This window comes from Colossoma macropomum, unplaced genomic scaffold, assembly GCF_904425465.1.
Source record: "Colossoma macropomum unplaced genomic scaffold, Colossoma_macropomum, whole genome shotgun sequence".
Taxonomy (NCBI): domain Eukaryota; kingdom Metazoa; phylum Chordata; class Actinopteri; order Characiformes; family Serrasalmidae; genus Colossoma; species Colossoma macropomum.
Window position 1 is genome coordinate 30,707,396 of NW_023494794.1, and position 22,500 is coordinate 30,729,895.

At 42.7% G+C, this 22,500-nt stretch overlaps 3 protein-coding genes across 4 annotated transcripts in view; 1 reads left to right on the forward strand and 2 right to left on the reverse strand.

The window, feature by feature from the left end:
• sat2b (spermidine/spermine N1-acetyltransferase family member 2b) overlaps positions 1 to 15,309 on the reverse strand; it is a 19,461-nt gene extending 4,152 nt beyond the window's left edge. Inside the window, exons 1-4 of one of the 2 annotated variants that reach the window (XM_036580861.1) lie at positions 15,156 to 15,309; positions 5,662 to 5,713; positions 5,453 to 5,536; positions 4,690 to 4,791 (exon numbers count right to left, since the gene is read on the reverse strand). In XM_036580861.1, the coding sequence (XP_036436754.1) occupies positions 4,690 to 4,791; positions 5,453 to 5,536; positions 5,662 to 5,713; positions 15,156 to 15,185 (268 nt within the window). In that variant the 5' untranslated portion in view covers positions 15,186 to 15,309. Of the gene's footprint in view, positions 1 to 4,689; positions 4,792 to 5,452; positions 5,537 to 5,661; positions 5,714 to 5,868; positions 6,068 to 15,155 lie in introns of those variants that run through there. The other variant, XM_036580860.1, reaches the window with a different exon arrangement.
• Positions 12,643 to 20,591, forward strand: LOC118814943. Its single transcript, XM_036580851.1, has 4 exons — positions 12,643 to 12,759; positions 15,243 to 15,633; positions 16,829 to 17,012; positions 18,214 to 20,591. The coding sequence occupies exons 2-4, from the start codon at positions 15,250 to 15,252 to the stop codon at positions 18,285 to 18,287; spliced, it is 642 nt and encodes a 213-aa protein (XP_036436744.1). The 5' UTR covers positions 12,643 to 12,759; positions 15,243 to 15,249; the 3' UTR covers positions 18,288 to 20,591.
• Positions 20,432 to 22,500, reverse strand: part of LOC118814949 (transmembrane protein 272-like) — a 9,645-nt gene continuing 7,576 nt past the window's right edge. The window contains exons 4-5 of the mRNA XM_036580859.1: positions 21,694 to 21,900; positions 20,432 to 21,385 (exon numbers count right to left, since the gene is read on the reverse strand). Of these exons, the coding sequence (XP_036436752.1) occupies positions 21,177 to 21,385; positions 21,694 to 21,900 (416 nt within the window). The 3' untranslated portion in view covers positions 20,432 to 21,176. The remainder of the gene's footprint in view (positions 21,386 to 21,693; positions 21,901 to 22,500) is intronic.

Here is a 22,500-nt window from a genome sequence, read left to right on the forward strand (position 1 = left end):
CACTGCTACAGCTGAGAAAAGAGGTGCAGGAGCTCCAGGAGGACAGACAATCTCTGAGGAAGGAGCTCACCACAGTTAGAGAGCAGCTACATCTCAAGGACAAGACCCTTCACAGCCTCAGGGAGGAGCTACAAAGCTTCAAAGCTAGCCAGCAGCAAAAGCCCACAGAAATACGACCTGCACATTCCGAGCCACAACACACCCGCACCGAGAAAAGACCCATCCACTCAGAACTAAGACCTGCCCATTACGTAACAGAACCTGCCCACTCCAAACCAAGATCCACCCACTCTGAGCCAGCACCTGTAGACTCTGAGTCACAGTCCGCCCACTCCGAGCTACCGCACAGCCACTCTGAACCACGGCCCAAAGATATGCCCCATCTACATTGTCCCCCAGTCCACCCACTCTGAACCACAGAACACCCATTCAGAATCACAACCTGCCCACTCCACGACATCAACAACTCATTCCAGACCAGAGCCCACCAACTCAGAGCTTGTACCTGCCCACTCCAAGTTATGCCCCACCCATTCTGACCCACAATCTATCCACGGTGACCCACGGTCCGTCCAGTCTGAGCCACAACAAGCCCATTCAAAATCACAGCCCGCCCACTCTAAGGTAGGGCCACATGAAGAAAAAAAGCCACAAACACACATACCTGAAGATTCGGATATTGTCATCCTAATTGATTCTAATGGAAAATTCTTAAACGAGGAACAGCTTTTCCCTGGAACCAAAGTCACCAAAGTCTGGTGTCCCAGAACCAGTGATGCAATTCAGCTCCTCAGGTGAGCCAAGCCATATAATCATCCACACTGGCACTAATGACCTAAGGGCACAGCAGGAAAGAGTAGCAGAGTGTGTGAGGAGAGTAGCATAGACCGCCACTCAGGCCTTCCCCTCCACCAAGATCACCAACTCCACCATCCTGCCCCGGAGAGATTTCCACCCTGCTACCATCCAGAAGATAAACGCAGAAATCTCCTGTGGATGTGCCTTCATGGGCAACGTACACCTGGCACACCATCCCAACCTCAGCATCCTCCATGACCATGTCCACCTATCCAAAGACTTTGTGGGCACCTCTGCCAAAAACCTAAAAGATGTGGCCCTTGGACGCAGCCCCCTGAGAAACAGCAGACCACCCAGCCTACATGCAGCCAGACAACTCCATCCACCATCACCTAGAAAGATCAGCACGCACCCTATCATCCATCACTACCACCCCCTGCCTCCGCACAGCCTTTCCACCCACAGAGCAACCCCAGCTCGCCGGACCACCAACCTGCACAGACACACCACACCTAGACCAGCAACCCGCCCACCACCGACCAGCAAAATGCACCCACTACCAGTCCCCGGCCCCATCAATCAGCCACTGAAGCAGAGCTACGCCAGCGCAGTGAAGAATCCGGCCCCCACCAGCACTACAGACCTGGGCGAGATCAAACAGCTGCTCAGTCTCATATGCACCAAACTGCTCAGCTAAGTTCTGTGTTCACTGCTCACAACATGAGACTGTAATTGCACATAGTTTGTTAAAATGTCTATATGTTACACACACCAATAGTCCCCTCACTTACACAGGTTTATCTCCTTTTAAAATCTATTTTATTTGTACTTGCATTCATGTTAAAAATGAAACCCTTATCTATTTCTATGTGGAACAGTCAGGGCATAAAATCATCTCTGTTTGGATACAAAAGTAAAAACCATGAATTTACAAAAAACACTGACATTATCATCCTAACAAGAAACCTGGTGTAAATCAGACAGCATCACTCACTGTCCCACAAACTACAAAGAAATCATCATTCCCTCTGTTAAACACCCTAATATTACAAAAGGTAGAAATTCAGGTGGAATTATTATCTGGTACAAATCAGAGCTATCAAAATTCATAGTCCAGCTGAAACTTGAAAAATCACACATTTGGCATAAAATTAAAAAGGAAATCACCGACACTCCAAAAGACCTTTTCTTATGCACAGTCTACATCCCTCCCAGTGAATCCCCTTATTATGACGAAGACATTTTCCCCAGTCTGCACGATCAGATCAGCAGCTTCCAGGGAAGTGTGCTGATCTGTGGGGACCTGAATGCTCGCACTGGATCTCTACCTGACTTCAACACAGAGCAAGGTAACAATTATATATTCGGACACCGACACCCAGGAAATATCACCAACCTCCCCCGATACAACTCTGATTCACAGGTGAACAGAAACGGAAAGGACCTCCTGCAGCTCTGTCAGAGTCTGGGTCTGTACATTGTCAGCGGTAGGTTACGAGGGGACTCTTTAAGGAGATTTACCTTCTGCTCACCTCTTGGAAACAGTACAGTAGATTATATGATAACAGACTTAGACCCTTTCTCTATCACTGTGTTCATTAAAAGGACAGAGACTAACAGCACTGCACACACTCAGCCCAGTGAGCTGTACAGCATCAGGAGACCAGATGGGCCCAAAACAGCACAGAGGAGTTCCAGAAAGCAATCAGAGACCCCAAAATTCAGACATTTTAGACAGCTTTCTGGACACCACACACACTCACAGTAATGAAGGAGTCAATCCTGCAGTCAGAAATATTAATCACATTTTACTACAACTGCTCAAACAAGTAAATTAAAACAATCCAGAAACAAACCCAAAAAACCAAGTGATGATAAGTGGTTTGATATTGAATGTCAGAAAATTAGAAAAGAATTAAGGAAATTATCAAATCAAAAACACAGAGACCCAAATAATGCAGATTTACGCCTTCAATACTGTGAGACTCTGAGACTTTACAAACGTACACTCAGAATCAAAAAATTACAACACACACAAGCACAGCTGACACTAATGGAGGAGTCCATAAGTACAAATAGTTTTTGGGAACACTGGAACACCCTAAATAAACCAAAATCAGAGGAACTGGTCATTCAGAATGGAGACATATGGATCACACATTTCAAATCACTATATAATAAAGTACCCAGCAACATCAAACCTGAATAAAACAACATAACTGAAAAACTAAACACATTAGAATTGGCAATAAAAGGGTTCCAGAATCCCCTGGACTCCCCCATTACTGAGCAGGAACTGAGAGATAAAATATCTCATCTAAAACCTAAAAAATCAAGTGGGCCTGACGGCATATTGAACGAAATGATTAAAAACACAAGCAAAAAATTCCAATTGGCCCTTCTCAAACTTTTTAACATGATTCTGAGTGCAGGTTATTTCCCTGACATCTGGAGTCGAGGTCTTATTACGCCCATCTACAAAAGTGGAGATAAATTCGACCCTAATAACTACCGAGGCGTCTGTGTGAACAGTAATCTGGGGAAGGTGCTCTGCAGCATTATCAATTCCAGACTCATAGACTTCCTTATGAAGCACAGTGTCTTGAGTAAAAGTCAGATTGGATTCATACCAAATCACCGCACATTAGATCATATTTACACCCTACACACCCTAATCGATTTACACGTAAATCAAAATAAAAACAGAATTTTTGCATGTTTCATTGATTTCAAAAAGGCTTTTGATACTATTTGGCACAGACTATTTTATAAAGTTATTGAAAGTGGTGTAGGGGGCAAAACATATGACATCATTAAATCTATGTACACAAATAACAAATGCGGTATAAAAATTGGCACCAAAAGGACGATTTTCTTCTCTCAGGAGCGCGGAGTGAGACAAGGCTGCTGCTTAAGCCCAACTCTATTCAACACTTACAATAATGAACTGGCCACAGCTTTAGAGCGCTCTGCAGCACCTGGTCTCACTCTGCACCACTCAGAAATCAGGTTCCTGCTCTATGCAGATGACCTGGTTCTGCTGTCCCCCACAGAGCAGGGCCTACAGCAGAACCTGGACCTGCTGGAGCAGTACTGCCAGACCTGGGCCCTGGCAGTAAATCTGAAAAAGACCAAAACAATCATTTTCCAAAAAAGATCCAGATCTCAGGGAAACACATCCAGCTTCACACTAGGGACACTCAAATTAGACCCCTGTAAAGAGTTCAGTTATCTAGGATTGAAGATTAATTCAACTGGAAACTTCAATCCAGCAGTGAATGAGCTGAGAGAGAAAGCGCGCAGGGCTTTTTACGCAATCAAACGACAAATTCACTCTCAAATACCAATTCAAATCTGGCCGGCCGCTATAAGAACACAGTACAGACTCAGTGACCACAGCCTGGCCGTGCAGACCGGCCGCTATAAGAACACAGTACAGACTCAGCGAACACAGCCTGGCCGTGCAGACCGGCCGCTGTAAGCACACACACACGCACACACAGAAACACAGACACACACACACACGACATCAAAAACTGCCCTGTTTGTAAACATCTTTATTTACCTATTTAAATTTTTATTATTTATTATTTTTCCTCTTAATTTTCTTTACAATTCATTTCCAAAGCACTATCTTTGCTATTATTTTGTGATTCTTGTCATAATTATATTTATATCAAATGAAATGAAGAGTTTTAATACTCTGTAATGTTCTAAATGTTAATTCTTCTTGTTCCTTTTGATGATGCTTTGGCAATACTGTAACTGGAGTGACTACTCCAGTAGTGACGCCCACCCAACAAACACGCCTGAACAGCCCTAAGAGTGTCGTGGTAATATCGTACCGGGGGGGGGGTCTGTAGTGACGCCCACCCCACCAGAAACACCCACCTCTGAACTGAGGCATGATGTACAGATCCTCCATGTAGATGCACCTCCCCCTCCACGTGCTGTAGGTGTAGTAGTAGAGAGCGTAGCCCACCACCGTGTGACCTACAGAGAGATGAGAGAGAGAGAGAGAGAGAGACCACACCCACTCAGCTCTCATACTAAACAAAGACACTCACTGCTATGCTGTTAGCATCGTGGGTACAGGGTTCTGTTAGCTGTTAGCTACATTAGCCTCACAGCTCCAGTGCTAAAACTAAAGAAAAAACCTCAGACAGCGAACACGCCTACAGATCCAGAACCACCAGAACCTACACGGGTCTTCTTAGTTTATATGGAGCGTTGAGGATGATAACCATTTCATGTAGTGACTTTCTGTGAGGGAGCTTTTAGAGGGGGACGTCTGGTTCCTATCACCACCACTGTGAACAGTTCTGACTCGGTAAGTTTCTCTAGAACAGAGCGTTTCACACCAAACCACTCTGAGCGACTCTGTTTCTTAATCTTAAACACTGAATCATGAAGGAAATTAGGAAATTTGGTGGAATTTCCCTTTAACTCAGTTAGTGATGTTGAACTGTGTGTTTATGATTGTATGACTGATTAATGATTATAGATCAGGGCTCTGGAACTGGAGTTTAGGTCAGACATGATTTACTGTGTTAGATGTGGATCTGAATCACAGCAGAAATTATTAATTAGTTAATTAATTAAAACCGTTAATGTGCGCCTGAAACACTGAGCCTGATTACTGTCATTACTGCACCTTCTGCTGAGCTGCGCTCCTGAGGAACCTCCGCCACCAGACACTGATAGAACGGGTTTGGACCGAAACCGTCCCGCTCCAGCTCTGCACACACAACAGAACAAACAGAGCCTTTACACACACACACACACACACACACACACACACACACAGGACCTGAACACAGCACACCTCCCACACCTGAGACACGCCTAAGGCTGTACACTGACCTTTATGACTGATCTTCACCTGGTCAGGCATCTTCTCATATACAGCCAACTCCTGCACACACACACACACACACACACACTGATTACACACACATCACAGCCAAAACTATTAATAGGCGCACAAACACATGAAAAAATCTCATTAAACAGTAAAGAAGCAGAGGCACTACAACTAAACCTCTCTCTCTCTCTCTCTCTCTCTCTCACCATGATCATGCGCTCTATGTCCCTGCAGTCCTGTGCGCGTGCTGATCTGATACTGTATTTCATGCTGGTCAGATTATTGATTATTGACCAGGTTGTTTTTCTGGTTAATTGATCTCCGCTCCGCGCGCACGAACAGTGTGAAACTTTCTGCACGCGCAGGAAACGCGGCGACTCGAAACTGTTTAAGAGCGTCAACGCGCCGCAAGACTTACGCAGCTGCGCAAATAAATCAGCTAAACCAGGAAATAGAAATAAAATCCCCCCCTTACCCCACCAGGGCAAATAAAATGCCCCCTTTCCCCACCAGGGCGAATAAAATACTCCCCTTACCCCACCAGGCTAAATAAAATACCCCCCTTACCCCACCAGGGCAAATAAAATGCCCCCTTTCCCCACCAGGGTGAATAAAATACTCCCCTTACCCCACCAGGCTAAATAAAATACCCCCCTTACCCCACCAGGGCAAATAAAATGCCCCCTTTCCCCACCTGGGCTAATAAAATACTCCCCTTACCCCACCAGGCTAAATAAAATACCCCCCTTACCCCACCAGGGCAAATAAAATGCCCCCTTTCCCCACCTGGGCTAATAAAATACTCCCCTTACCCCACCAGGCCGAATAAAATACTTCTCTTACCCCACCAGGGCGAATAAAATACCCCCTTACCCCACCAGGGCGAATAAAACACTCCCCTTACCCCACCAGGCTAAATAAAATACCCCCCTTACCCCACCAGGGCAAATAAAATGCCCCCTTTCCCCACCAGGGCAAATAAAATACCCCCCTTACCCAACCAGGGCAAATAAAATGCCCCCTTTTCCCACCAAGGCAAATAAAATACCCCCTTACCCTAATAGTGCAAATAAAATTACCCCTTACTCCACCAGGGCAAATAAAATCCCCCCCTTACCCCACTAGGCTAAATAAAATACCCCCCTTACCCCACCAGGCTAAATAAAATACCCCCTTACCCCACCAGGGCAAATAAAATACCCCCCTTACCCTACCAGGGCAAATAAAATGACCCCTTACCCCACCAGGGAAAATAAAAAACCCCTTACCCCACCAGGCTAAATAAAATGCCCCCTTACCCCACCAGGGCAAATAAAATACCCCCCTTACCCCACCAGGCTAAATAAAATGCCCCCTTTACCAAACCAGGGCAAATAAAATGCCCCCCTTACCAAACCAGGGCTCATGGTTGGGTGTTATAGGTGCAGTGAGCTGGCTGAGGGGACAGTGCACAGTGCTGCCCCCTGCAGGAGTAAAGAGTAGCTGCAACTCAGAGGCTCATTAAAGCTGTGCAGGTCAATCAGAGCAGATCAGAGAGTCTGATCAGTGATTGATGGTCAGTCTGACTCTGTTTGATTTGCGCAGTGCGGAGCTGATCGGCTGACTGATCCGTAAATACCGCTGTTCTCTGAAAGCCGCTGATATTCAGAGGTCTGTGCAGTGACCCGGTCAGCTGCGCTCTCGGAGATGACGCAGAAGATCAGGAATAATATCTGAGTTATTCATCAACTTCATCCCGTCTGGGAACCGCAGCTCTGAGAAGCGCGGCCTGTTTATTCTGACCATATTAGGCCTGCAGACTCCCGATGACACCAGGTCATGTGACAGAGGGTCATGTGGAGGGTCCAGAGTCCACGGCCACCGCACTGACCAGTCACACCGTTACTGAGAGCTTTACTGAGATCATCTCGTCAGCCCACCAGGAGACCCCACGACAGACCCGCAGAGCTGCAGTGGACAGGCGTCTCCTCAGTGAGTGAGAGCTCCACGTCTCAGAATCAGCCCCAACTGACCTGCAGTCTGAAATGTGTCAATAAAGCAGATCTGATCGGACTGTCCAGCTCTCAGAATCCTGATAATGACCTACAGCACTGATGTACTGATCAGTATGACACACCCGTTTCTACGGTTACTCTACGCTGTTTAAATGGAGCCTTACACCTGTTTACATCCCACGCGGAAAAATATGTATATTCCAAATGGGTTTATCAAACACATTTTTACAGTGTATGAAAATGGCCTAAATGTGTTTGTTATATTTATTTACAATGTGTTTATATGTATTAGTTATTATCTGTGTTGAGTTGAGTGTAATGAAGATTCCAGATGTAACTAAACGTTCTGACTTCTGTGATCTGCACTGTTCTTTACATTAACCATGTACGTCTGCAGTCAGACTCTCACACACAATGTATTTCACATAAACAAGATATCAGATCATAACTGCATTTTCACAGAGTATCAATACCCACAACACTCGCTTCTGTCCTGATAAAGGATCATCTGATCAGATTTAAAATGAAGATACTGGAACACAAATTCATCTCTAAAGGTATCAGACAGTGAAGAGCATCAGACAGGATTCTGGATATTTTCATACATTTTGAGATGGATTTGATAAACACATTTACACACAGTTATTTTTGTCTATGTGTAATATTTCCTCATACAGTTTAAAAATTGGTTAATATGGCAACAAATTCTGAAATAGATTTTAGTGTCTGGAATGTATTTCAAATATATAAACATACTGTCCATATATTTTTTCCGTATGTGATGGTTACATCATGTGTACACCTGATTTTATGATTAAACTACACACATTTCCATGTTCCTATGGTTACACTACATCGGTTTCCATGGTTACAGACAGGTTTGGACAGAGCGCTGTGTAAAAGTGGTGTCTGAATACTGAGTACACTGTGCTGAATGCAGTCAGTAATGTGATCCATTACAATACATGAAAAAATAAACATCTTCAGAAAAACATCTGAGACACATTTAAATGCATAATGATAAGCAGATCTAATGTACTCAGTTCGTCAATGTTACTGCTCACGTAATTCATGTAATTGAAAAAGCTGCTCCCATAATCCCACTGCTGCTCCCATAATACCACTGACGTCTCATGAACTAAGAAAACAGTTCACCATTTCCCAAAAACAAAATCTTACAAATTTGTCTATGAAGTGTAAAGCTCTGATTTACACTTAACATGTATGTAACTTGTTAATTAATAACTGATCACATTGATTTATCAGTCTACTCAGGCTTTAGCAGAGCTCAGTAACGCTGAGATTAATAACTGATCACATTGATTTATCAGTCTACTCAGGCTTTAGCAGAGCTCAGTAACGCTGAGATTAATAACTGATCACATTGATTTATCAGTCTACTCAGGCTTTAGCAGAGCTCAGTAATGCTGAGATTAATAACTGATCACATTCATTTATCAGTCCACACAGGCTTTAGCAGAGCTCAGTAATGCTGAGATTAATAACTGATCACATTGATTTATCAGTCTACTCAGGCTTTAGCAGAGCTCAGTAACGCTGAGATTAATAACCGATCACATTGATTTATCAATAGAGAGGAAGAAGCATTGTGCTGCCATTTTTACTGATTTATCAAAAGTGTTTGATACAGTTGATCACACTCTTCTTTTAAGGAACCTACAAAAGATTGGCTTTGGTACAAATGCACTAAAATGGACCCAAAATTACCTTTCAGACAGACAACAATGTGTAGCACTGAGTAATTACAAATCAGATTTCTTGAGTATATCCAAAGGAGTACCACAAGGTTCAATTTTGGGTCCAGTTTTATTCGATATATATGTTAATGAACTTGCTGCCTCTGCCTCAGACTGCAAAGTACACCTGTACGCAGATGACACGGTTTTATACTGCTCAGCTGACTCTGTTTATGCTGCAATAAGAAAAAGATGAATGCTCATTTAATACTCTACAGGTTGCGTTGCGTAAACACAAACTGGTTTTAAATGCTAAAAAAACTAAGTTCATGCTATTTTCCAGATCTACTAATACTGATTTTAATACTGTGAATATCACTACCCTGACGGGATCCAACATCAAGAGAGTCACTGAGTATAAATACCTTGGCATATGGCTGGATGATAAACTCACTGTTAAACCCCATATTAATAAATTGGTTGGCAAATGTAGGCAGAAGCTCAGTTATCTATATAGAAATAAATCCTCACGTAGCTAGAAAAAGAATTGTTGAGGCAGCCTTACTGTCGGTCATGGACTATGGTGATGTAATCTACAAACACGCATCTGCCAGTTCCCTCAAACCGCTGGACTCAGTCAATCACTCTGCACTGAGGTTCATTACTGGAGACCCTCATAGAATGTATGAAAAAGTTGGTTGGCCCTCACTAGCAGCGCGGCGGGAAACACACTGGTTTATTTTTATTTATAAAACACTCGCCGGCCGTATGCCAGAATATGTTACTTCAGTGATATCTGTAAATAATGGTATTTATCAGAGTCGCTCCAGTGGATGGATCACATGCCAGGTACCAAGGGTTTTTACTGAACTGGGAAAATCTGCTTTTAATTACAGCACCACTGAACTGGACCTCACTAGAGGAACCACTACAGCTCAGCTCACTGGGTCCCTCAGTCATCTTAAACTTCTGCTCTCTAACCACCTCCACTCTGCCTCACACTGTTTTACCTGATTCTTTTACCATTTTTATCTTATTTTCATTATTTTATTATTTATTTGTTATCTTATCCATTTTTATTCATATTCTTATTTTAATTATCATTATTTTATTATTATTTGTCATTTTAATAAATTTGTTTAATAGTAATTCTTTTTATCTTATCTTCCTCTTGTTTTATTTTGATTTGATTAACCTTTTTTTTTTTAAGGCGGCACGGTGGCGCAGTGGGTAGCGCTGTCACCTCACAGCAACAATCGCCTGGGTTTGATTCCCGGCCGAGTGACCAGGGTCATTTCTGTGTGGAGTTTGCCTGTTCTCCCCCGTGTCTGCGTGGGTTTCCTCCGGGTTCTCCGGTTTCCTCCCACAGTCCAAAAACATGCAGTCAGGCTGATTGGACATGCTAAATTGCCCCTAGGTGTGAATGTATATGTTTGTCTGTCTGCCCTGCGATGGACTGGCGACCTGTCCAGGGTGTATCCTGCCTTCCGCCCAATGACAGCTGGGATAGGCTCCAGCACCCCACCGCGACCCAGAAGGATAAGCGGTTTAGATGATGTATGTATTGTTATTATTAATGTTTCACTTTTTATACTTACCTGATCTGAATCTTCATTTATTGAATTTACTTTTATTATTTGATATGTTCCACATTATCAGTCCCTTGCTCTGTATTAACTCGGCCACATTGTAAATGAGGGGCACCCTCAATGTTCTCCGAGATTAAATAAAGGTTGATTGATTGATTTATCAGTCTACTCAGGCTTTAGCAGGAACTTCAATGTTCTCCTTAGAGTCTGTCTAATGAGCATGTTTGCTCAAATAGTTCATAAACAAGCAGTGATGATGTTTCTTTTGAAGATTGTTATATTTTTAATTTAGTGTGTAAGTACAGGACTCGTATTCCGTTACGTCCCAGGTCTGGTTACAGTTCACTTGTTTCTATCATTACGCTACAGTTGTTTTCATGCCCTGCTGAACAAACCCATAGAAACCATTAAGTGTTTCTGTTGGTTTCTGATGGTTTTGTACTGTGTTTTGTCTTTTTTAATGGATTGATTGATATCACAGTGTAAAGGATCCTAATGGCTTAAAAGGTGACCTGTGGCTGATTCTAAATGCATTTGATGGTTTCTTAATGGGATCTAAAGGTGTTCTACAGGAAACTAGTGGTCTCTATTGGAAACCATTATGCCAGTTCCCATTAGAACGTAAAACCATTATGTAGTCCTGATGGTCCTTTTCCAGCAGGTGTTTTTGCTGCAGTGACACACTGTGAGGCTGAACGCTGTTACAGACTGAGTGAGGGAGCAGAATAAGGAGGAGGTGATGAGGTGACTCAGGACTCTCTTTAACTCTGTTACGGTTCTCTGTGTACAGTTCTCATTAGAGTTAGCATTAGCGTGTGTTCCACAGTGGTTCTCTAACATCCACAGTCAGAATTGCTGCTTACTCCCCTTAAAATCTTCCCAACAATAATCAGAGTCCCGTTTCCCACGATGCCCCTCAGCTCCACCCGCAGTGCTGCAATAACCGAAACTCTGCGGTTGCAGAAACAATATTGCACTACATTTTAGTGTGAAATCTGATTTAGTCATCAGTCTGATTTAGTCATCTGGGTCCAAGAACACTAAGCACACACACACACACACACACACACACACACACACACACACACACACATATACACATACACACACACGCACAAACTTACACACACACACTTACACATACACACGCACAAACTTACACACACACACATACACACACATACACACACACACACACAAACTTACACACACACACACACACTCACACACACACACACACGCACAAACTTACACACATACACACACACAGTTTTTGTGTAGTTTTGAAACTTTAACAGTGTTTAAATATGTAATCCAATTTTAATTTAAATGTACTGAAATATTTGTTTTTTCATATGAGCTGTTTTTTTTTTTAACCAAGTCTGCATGAAGTTCCACTGTTATCCATATAACAGATCTAATATACATGTTAGGCCTATAATACACATTATATCTTAATATAACATATTATATGAGGGAACGTCTGTATTTGTAATTCTACATAATCATATATTAATATTCGTACAGTAATCAGTAGTAATTCCTGCAGAGCTGAATGTGAATTTACAGGAAGTTCTTTCCTCTTCCCTGTCGGACTCCGGTAAGCCACGCCCACCACACACACGCCCCGTTCCGTTAGCCCCGCCCACCCTGGTTAAAATTAAACCACGTGCTTGTGAAGCTGCAGTGGGAGAGTTCAGAGCTCCAGCAGGAGGAACATTACTGACCTTTACTGACCACATTACAGACTGGACACTGCAGACTGAGTCTGGGGGACTTTATGTGGATTTCCTGTTGACTCTACAGCGCCTCCTGCGGTGAGGAGAGTTTACTCACTATAAGTTCAAACATCTAAAAAAGTACTGAGTAACTTTTAGAACTGAAGTAGAACTTCTTAGAACATCCAGCATCTGTAAGCATCGGAGCTACGAGGCTGAAACTGGCTTTTTTTTCAAATTGGGCCACCTTAAATGGCGCAATGTAACTGCTGTGCCATTTAAGATGGACCAGATAATTCCAATAACAAGTTTGTTAATATGAAGAAAACTTCACTTCTGAGCTCCTGCAGTTATTTTATAAAGCAGCACATTATTCAGCACAGACCGTGTTTATTAATTCAAATATGAATTATTTAAAACTGTGGAGGCGTGTGTAATCTGTCTGGGACAGTGTGTGTGTGTGTGTGTGTGTGTGTGTGTGCAGTGATAAGGGGGCCTGGGGGCATTTTTCAAATTGAAACACGTGCTTTGACCTCCAACACAAACAAACTACTGCTAAAAACATCTGAGCGTAAGAGCACGACTACTAAACCTTTATTAACCATTAAACATTGAATATTAATATTATGAATATTAATCAGGTTGCACAAAATAATATAACACTCACTGATGCTTGAGTGTTGTAATAAGTATGACTGGGAATTTTAGGTCTAATGACTATTTTGACTTAATAATTAATAATAATTAATGTGTACATCTATAATTTATGAACATAAATCAATAAAAAAATAAACAAACAGCATCATCCTGCTCCTCACAACTCACCCAAAAGCATTTATTTTGTTTTTAATTTTGTGATGATTTTTTAAGTTAATTAAAAAGTTAAAGAAAAATATTGTTTGTATTTCAGATTTCTGTCTGTAAATAAATTTGAAATGTGAGATTATTAATATTCATAACAGAGCAGTTAATTAACTCAGTTTAACTCTGTTTAAGTGCTTTTAACTTAATTAACTGAGTTTAACTTTATGTAACTGGTGTTATGCACATTTAACTACTAACTGTAAATCCTTTTAACTGAATTATTTATTCTGTTTATAATTGTTTAATGGTTTCATTCCATTTAGCTGTATTTAACCTGATTTAACATTTTTAGTGTGATTTAACTTCATTTAACTCCATTTAACCCAATTTAACATCAAACTCATACTTAACCTTATTTTAACCTGACTCAACTCAATTTAACCTGATTATTACTTGATTTAACTAAAATGATCTCAATTTCATCCTTAAAGGGGAATTCCACTGTTTTTTCAACATATCTGCATAATCAAGTGATAGGAACCAGACGTCCACCTCTAAAAGCTCCCTCACAGAAAGTTCCTACATGAAATGGTTATGAATTCACTGCCTGATGACTGAGACACTGTTTTATGATAGTTTAGAGAACTTAAACTCCATTCATGGTGGAGGGATACATGCAGGGCGCTGTGAGGCAAAATAGTCCCCAAAGAAAACTTATTATTTCAGATTTTCCACTATTTTCCATCATCAACATTCCATATAACCTCAGAAGACTCGTGTAGGTTCACTGGTGGTTCTGGATAGTTAATAAATTCCCCATTAACTAATTTTTAACCTGATTGAATGAATTTATCACATTTTTTCCTGATTAAACTCTGTAGTCCTGAGACTGGTCGTCCTGTTGTGTAAAGGCTGTTACTGACCGCAGTGACCACTTTCTCTACACAGTCCTGTTTTAGCAGCTTCATCAAAGTGTGATTTGCATTTGTTTATGTAACGGTGTGTGTGTGAGAGTGTTCTTATCTACACAGCTCTCTCTCACACACACACACACACACACACACACACACACACACACGCACCCACACACAAACACACACGTTTACAGGCTTGTTATGTGTTATGACTGATGACTGTGTTTGTGTGTGTGTGTTGTGTATGAGGTTGAGTCTGTCAGTAAATATTAATAATGTTAATTATATATTAATAATGTCTGTACTGAACTGTGACGTGGTGATTTTTTCTGTTTCGTGTAAACCTGAACCTGCACTTTAACCGCTATTCAAATCCAAACCGCGCAGTGACGACTGCTGAGTGATGTTTCTTTACATTTGCATATGTTTACGTGTTTTGCGTCATTCGCTCACTTAACAACACACAAACACACACAATCCTGTATATTTTAAACCTTCAGTTATGACCTGTCTGAGTTTTCAGACAGCAGCCTATTAAACAAAGTCATTTTAAAGTCATTTTAAAGATGTTTAAGGCATTTTAAACACACCTGGTGTCTGAAGTTTGCTTCTTTAGTTTTAGCATTGGAGCTATGAGGCTAATATAGCTAACAAGTAATGGAAGCTTATATCTTATACCCCATGGATTAGCATGGTGCTAACGCATTATGCTCGTGTCAAACTGTGTGTAGTTGTTCAGAATCTCTAACAGTCTCGATGTTGTGGTTTCTGACTCACTGTGATCTGTAAACATGGACTGAAGTACATTAGCAGCTGAACACATTAAAGCCTGAGGTCTGAATATTAAGGTTCTCTCTGTCTCAGGTTAAAGATGTCGGTGGACGGCTCCTTCCCGCTGGTGCGGTCTCTGTGGAAATCTCCGGCTGTCCTGCGGCGGCGGTTTCGGAGGGACCGCGCTCTGTCCCACGGTGACCCGCTCTTCAGGCTGCACTACCTCGGCACGGAGAAGATCTACAGTCTGGACATGGAGCAGGCGGAGGACGCCATCCACCGTCTGCTGGAGAAAAGCCCGGCCGTATCGTCTCTGAGGAAGGACCATGCTCTGGTGGTACGACGGCGCTACCTGGAGGTGAAGGAGGTCAGCACGGGCCGACAGCTGACCAAAACCTTCCTGAGGGACATCGCCTGCTGCACCACATACGCCGCCCGGCCCAACGTCTTCCTCTACATCTGCAGGCAGCCTGGACAAGTGCAGGTGTTTATTACTTTTAGGAGCATTTCATTCCTGTTTTTAATGCCCTTGACTACGTTACGCAGGTGTCCACCTAGAGTTCATTCGTCTTTGCCTGACTATAAACTCGGCTTAATGCCCTTCTTGTTATTAGCCTTGTAGACTTTAGTATGCTAACGTTAACTAGCAGGCTAGCAGCGTAAGGTGAAGTTGTAGAACAGATCGAACCGTTTGTAATTAAAAGCCCAGCTAATTGAAAGTTTACTTTAAACAGCTTTGTCCAACATTATTTTAGGGGCTGAAAAGGGAAATGTGTCAGATAATGCAGCATTTTTTGGGCGAGTTCTGCTGTTGAAGTAGACAGTAACGTTAAGTCTTCATGGTTCATCTTTATTCACCACAAAACACCAGAGATGAGATATCGATAGCCAAACTGAGGTTTCTCGCTAGCTAGCCATCTTGCTAACTTTAGCTTTTAGCTTGTGTTCCTCATCTGAGTCATGTTAAACATGCTGTCCACTGCAGTGACCGTTATAATACGTTATTTTCTCTCCTAGCAGTAACGTTAGCGCTCTAGCTTCCTTCTGCGACGGCCGCTGGTGAACTAGCTAACAGAAATATTCCAAGCTGCATCCAAAGCAGCTGTAGTTCCTCAAAATATACACATACATATTTCAGATACGTTACCAGAAAGGGTTTGTTTTTTCTCCAGAAAAACTGGAGATTTCGCTTTAGATACTACAGCTAGAGGTTGGAGGAGAGTTAGCATGTTTACCACAGATGTAGCGATGGGGAGTTTTTCAAACGCTAATAATTTTACTTTTCTTCAGTTCTGTTTCAGTCATTAGCATCCAAATTAATAATAAACTTACACTTTCGCGATTAATAAGCTTATACTGGTCATAGCTACATAATAAACTTACTGCAGAAGTTTATAAGTGAGGTTAGCCTCTTATCGAGTTTATCTGTTCCTCCTTAAACTGTACAGCAGTTACATTCTGGCATCTCAGGCACCAGAAAGTAAGTGCTGCACCATTTAAGGTGGAACAGATAAATTCATAATTTAAGCCTCTTAAGTTCCACTCCAGTTCTATTAGTTGTTCAGTACTTAAGCTGCTGCTTTTGTGGATACTATACACTCTTCTGCTCTGGAATAATTGATGTAGTTTCTCTTTGAGGATTAATAAAGTGGATTTAATGTTGTTTTCTGTAACTGTAGCTGCAGTGCCGTGTGTTTTGGTGCCGCCGGCCGGAGCGTGCCCGGGACATCACCGCCTGCCTGGCGTTGTCCTTCCAGCAGGCACTAAAGGACTGGCAGGAGGGAGAGGGCAGGGCAAAGGACAGCCAGCCAATCAGAGAGCAGGAAGAGAAAAGCCCCGCCCACCCAGCAGACTCAGGGAGAGGTGAGCCTCAAGGGTTCATCTCAGTACCTTCAGTCAGGGAACATAACTGAACCATAATCCACTGAAATGATATGTTCTAAGCTGTACTGACTCCACACACCCCGTCTCGTCTCCAGGCTTTTATTTTACTGTTCTGTTTAAAACATTCGGTTATGAAAAGGTACAAATACGAACTTTTCACCTGGAAAAACTTATTTAAGGATCACAATCAGACCTTAAAACCACTGTTGGTGCTTTGAGGAACATTTACACTGTTTGTACCTTGAAGAAGGAAAAATGTTCCTGCATCTTTACTTCAAACAGTGTACTTGTTAGCTACATTAGCCTCATAGCTCTGGTAATATTATCGTACTAATAACATAAAGACGCGTCGGTCACTCAGAATTAACGGTCTGTAAAGTTACATTTATTCGCAAAAGTAATACTGGTTGGCTAACGCTGTTAGCCAGCAGCCAGAGAACGAGTTGTTTGTTGCTGTTTACACTCTGAAGAGAAAATTTACATTTTGCTTGATTTTACACGATTCTGTGATTGACAGCTATGTAACTTTGCTCTAATTTAGAGCCAGTCGCTAAATCCGTCCTTACGAGTTCTTCTGTAGTGCAAAAGTAAACAAACAAAATGAACTTCCAGTGACTGTGTAGCATAGCGCACTGCTGTCATAATAAAAGTCCCATATGTTTGTACTGTTTAAAAAAGGTAACTTAATTCATTTGAACAATAATCAACATTTTAATTATTATTACTGTTATAATTGTTGGTATTATATACAGTGATGCGATGAAGTCAAGCTAACGTTAATCTGGTGATTAACTGTAAGTTTACAAAGTGATAAGTCTACAAACAGTAATCAGCACATCTCAGTATGCGCTGTATTACAGATGTTTGTGTGAAAATGTGATGCAGCTGGCGGCGGTTCAGTAAAACTGGGGTTGTCTGCTCTTTTTCACTGAACTGTTGCTTTAATACTAATATGTAAAACAGTTAATAGTGTTTGAACTGTCAGAAGCAGATGTGAAATGTTCCTCAGCTTCATCTCTGACCCACCTCACCTGCTCCATCTCATTACTGCCTTGATTAGCTGAATGAGGTGTTTTGGATTCGGGCTGCAGATGAAACCAGCTGAAAGTGGATCTCCAGCAGGAAGGCTGGTGGCCACGGCTTTCAATACTGTGTCTAACAGACGTGTTTGTGTTTGTAGGTGACTGGAGGAGAAGCAGTGTGTCCCACATTCCACTCAGAGAGATGATGAGGAGAACCAGCATCAGCGACTAAACACCAACAACCAAACCAGATCAAACCGGCTGTTGACGGTGGGGGGGCGGGGGGGCAGCGACTCCAACCTTCCCCTGGACGGGACCAGAAGGGCTGTTATTTCAGAACCCTCAATCAGAGATGGTGACTCTACAGCCTTTAGCAGACGCTCTTCTCCAGAGAGACGCTCTTAAGTTCCCAGTGATCTGCAGGAAAATGTTTAAACTCGTGTAAATAGACCAGCTATAGAGACGGGACCCAGCACTCACCTTTGGGCCTGTTAAAACCCAAAGTGCCATCAAAACCATCTCGCTGGTTTTTGGTATTGCTAAACAAGCCGTGTCCAGTCCTGGTCCTGGAGATCCTCCTGTAGTGTTTAGCTCAGGGTTCCAATATTGGGTTTGGGGGTCCTGTGGTGGGCAGAGGGTTTGGGGGTCCTGTGGTGAGCAGAGGGTTTGGGAGTCCTGTGGTGGGCAGAGAGTTTGGGGGTCCTGTGGTGAGTAGAGTGTTTGGAAGTGCTGTGGTGGACAGAGGGTTTGGGGGTCCTGTGGTGGGCAGAGGGTTTGGGGGTCCTGTGGTGAGCAGAGTGTTTGGAAGTCCTGTGGTGGACAGAGGGTTTGGGGGTCCCGTGGTGAGCAGAGGGTTTGGGGGTCCTGTGGTGGACATTCTGGCTATAAGGTGACACATATTGTTGCAGGTAATTTTAGATCATTTCTGTTGGTTGGTTCGTCATAAAATGTTTTTAATTATGCAAAAAAGTAAAAAATGATACAAATGGAGATAGACGATTTTGTCAGGACACCAACAACATACTAATGAAGTCAGTAAATTAAAATGTATTATTTAGGCCATAAAAAAAAATAGGTTTAGTCGTTTAGCTACACCCCTAACCTACCACACCTGATGCAGGTAATAAAGGTCTTCAGGGGATCTGAATATTAGATCTCCAGGACCAGGACTGGACGCTCCTGCTTTTCAGTGCTGTAAAAATAGGCATGTGTTATTCCACCTATGGCCAGCAGGGCGTGCTTAATAGACTGAAACTCTGCCACTGACCGTAGAGAACGACCTCAAGAAGAACCCACCACAACCTCAACAAGAACCCAACACGAACTCAAGAAGAACCCAACATGAACAAACTCAACAAGAACACTAACTCAACACGAACCCGAGACAAACTCAACAAGATCCCAACAAGAACCCAACAAAAACTTGACAGGAGCTCACCAAGAATCCTACATGAACCCAACACAAACCCCATCCCCAACCCAACTCAACCCCTACTCAACGCCAACTCCACACCAACCCAACGCAAACCCAGCATGAACTCAACAAGAATCGAACACAAACCAACACCAACTCAACACGAACCCAATGCTGAGACAGCGTGCGGGCTGTGATGCTGTTTGGCGGCGGTTTGGTGGGAGGTGCTGGGCCGGCGTGTGGGCTGGGATGGTGTTTAGTGGCGATTTGGTGGAAGTGCTGAGTGTTTCCTGTGTGTAAGTCAGTCAGTGGTGACACCGTGTTGTGTAAAGTGAGGCAGTTGCATCATCCGCGCCGCACTGCAGTTCCACTGTCACGTTCAGTTCACTGCAGTTTTCTGAGGAGCTGTTTATCAGCATGTTTATCTCTCTGTACTGATCAAAAAGTTTCTGCTGTAAAAGAAAAAAATGCAGCATAAATTTAATCACAGCCATTAAAAAACTCGTTTTATTTTTATTAATATTATTTATTTTTACACTATTTGAAAACTCATCTGGATGGACCAACAGAAACAGCCCAGGATTAACATCCATTAAGGAGGATTGTTTGTTTCTTCTTCTGTAAAGTTACAGGTTCAGGTTTCCTACAGATGACAGTCTGTGTTTGTGGCCTTATCTGGATGATGACAGTGGCTAATCTGTTCCCATCACTATAAACCCGGCTTAGCGTAATCGCTAACAGGAAGTCTGGAGATTTCTCACTTCCTCTTTCTCAGCGCTGTGAACCTGCAAAATGCTAAAATGCTTTTCTAACAGATTTTTTATTTCATGTTCATTTTAAATGCACTGCTCAGTATTAAACTACGTTGTAGCATCAGCACCAATAAATTTACATTAACATTTACATTGATTCATTCAACAGAGACACTCATACAGCACGATTACAGTGAGTCCATCAGTCTGTTTCTTTGTTCATCTTCTGTTTATTTGTTTATTTTCTACAATCGCAGCAGAATTTGTTGCATGTGTTTTTTTCAGAAAGTGTTCTGTGTGTAATATTGTGTTTACTTTTGCATGTTATGTGAATAAATGAATAAAATGAACATAAACAGTGTTTATTGTACACAGACAGCTGTAAAGTGTGTTTATTCATAAACAGACACAGCAGTAACACAAACAGCTGGACGGTGCAGATGTGCTAAATCTGAGCTGCAGGAACAGTTCAGGCAGAAAAAGCTAATGTCGCTTACAGTAAGTGCAAGTGAATAATCACCGATTAGCATTACACAAGCAGAGTCAGGCCAACAGGCTGCTAACGGCTTCCATATGTCGTTAGCCATGTTAGCATGTTTGTTCGAGCTGTTCTTTAAAGGCAGCTTTATTGCATGATTAACCAAAGATTTTAAAGCGAAACCCCAGAAAAAATGGGAATTGAGACGGAACTGTTTACTTGAGAAATGCACATATAAATATACGGTGTAGTTATGGATGCAGATACCTCACCAATTAGCATGGAGGCTACGAGGCTAATGTAGAGATTTTTTTCAGCCAAACTATCAATTTAATGTAAATATTTAAATCTGAAGGTGCCCCCACTGTTCTAGCTCTGTGTTTGTCAGCCCCCCAAAAACAAAACAAAACAAATATAACTAAGTTACTCCAAAGGTTCCTCCTTTCAGAAACAGCAGCTGGACGGAGGAGTGGTCAGTTAGACTCCGTCAGAGTCATTGCTCAGACCGGACCGCCCACACACGCACATACAGAGTAACCCACAGCAGCCCATCACCAGGGCGAATCCGAGCAGGATGTAGACCAGCGTGGTGGTCCAGAAGGAGAACAGGTAGAGAACCTTAGCGCAGTAAGCTGAAGCACTCGGGTCGTAACTCGGCTGGTAAACACTGTAGATCCACACGTTACCTGCAGGGGGAGACAAAAACAGCTTTAGATGCTAACGTTGCTAGCATTAGCATGGTGCTTTGTGTCTGTGAAGTTGGTTTCCCTACTAAATTTGTCTGGTCCACCTTAAATGGAGCAGGAGGCGCCAAAATGTAACTGCTGCACTATTTAAGGTGGACTGGAAAGTTCGAACGTTAGACTTTTAGATTAAACTTAAGAAGCAAACTTAAGACACCAAACACGTGTCGGCCGATTGCAGTGTGTTGGTGGCTGAAGTATCACTTTAACGCTGCAGTGAGCGGCGGTTCCTGCAGGGCGGCGGCGTTTACCTGCGATGAACCAGCAGAAGAGGAACAGCGTGACGAGCGAGTTCCAGGCGGTGCAGAGGCTGCTGAGGGCGCTCTGACTCCCGTCCTCCGGCTCCTGTGTACAGGGCAGGCACGACAGGACTGCCAGAGCCACCGAAAATGCCCCCGACACCAGCAGGTAGATGGGGATGTACGGCTGAATGGGGCACTTATGCAGGTACAGCCCACCTGAGGGGATGCAGAGACGTTTGTTTTTGTTATTTCTTTCATATGTGAGAAAGTTTTAGGCTGAAATATTTCATAACTCCACCATTTTTCTATGAATTTTACAGTGATTCTGACGACACTGCAATCTCCCACAATGCACTAATGATTTGTAGTCAACACTGTGGATCACTGCGTTGGCTGAATGTGGACCAAACTGCATCGCAGGAGTCTTCTGATAAACAAACGGACTAACATTAGCGATTAGCATAGCTAACATTAGCGGCTTCATATTTTGCCAAAATATCCTGACGACATTTTCGATGAGGACCAGGTTAAGGTGGACAACAGTGAGTCTCATCGCTAAGCAACACACACAGAAGCATTCAGCCTAACTAGCTAACACTAGCGGCTGCTTTAGCTAATGTTAGCTGCTTCTTACTGTTCGTCTACCAGTTCACACTGACTCGGTAACAAAGCCACCTGGCAGCAGGACCACACGCTAATATATCATCGCTGTTGAAGCTAAACATCGTGCCTCCATTTTTCTTGTTTTTCTTATTTTTCTTACATAATTTGAAAAGATGAGCTGAAGTCACATTGTGTTAGACTTCATGATGAACA

What these genes read in the sequence shown, in the direction of transcription:
- LOC118814943 (XM_036580851.1), top strand. Translation starts at nt 15,250, where the DNA reads ATGTCGGTGGACGGCTCCTTCCCGCTGGTGCGGTCTCTGTGGAAATCT. An exon ending in GGCAGCCTGGACAAGTGCAG is followed by an intron (nt 15,634 to 16,828) that starts GTGTTTATTACT and finishes CTGTAACTGTAG; the next exon opens with CTGCAGTGCCGTGTGTTTTG. An exon ending in CCCAGCAGACTCAGGGAGAG is followed by an intron (nt 17,013 to 18,213) that starts GTGAGCCTCAAG and finishes TTGTGTTTGTAG; the next exon opens with GTGACTGGAGGAGAAGCAGT.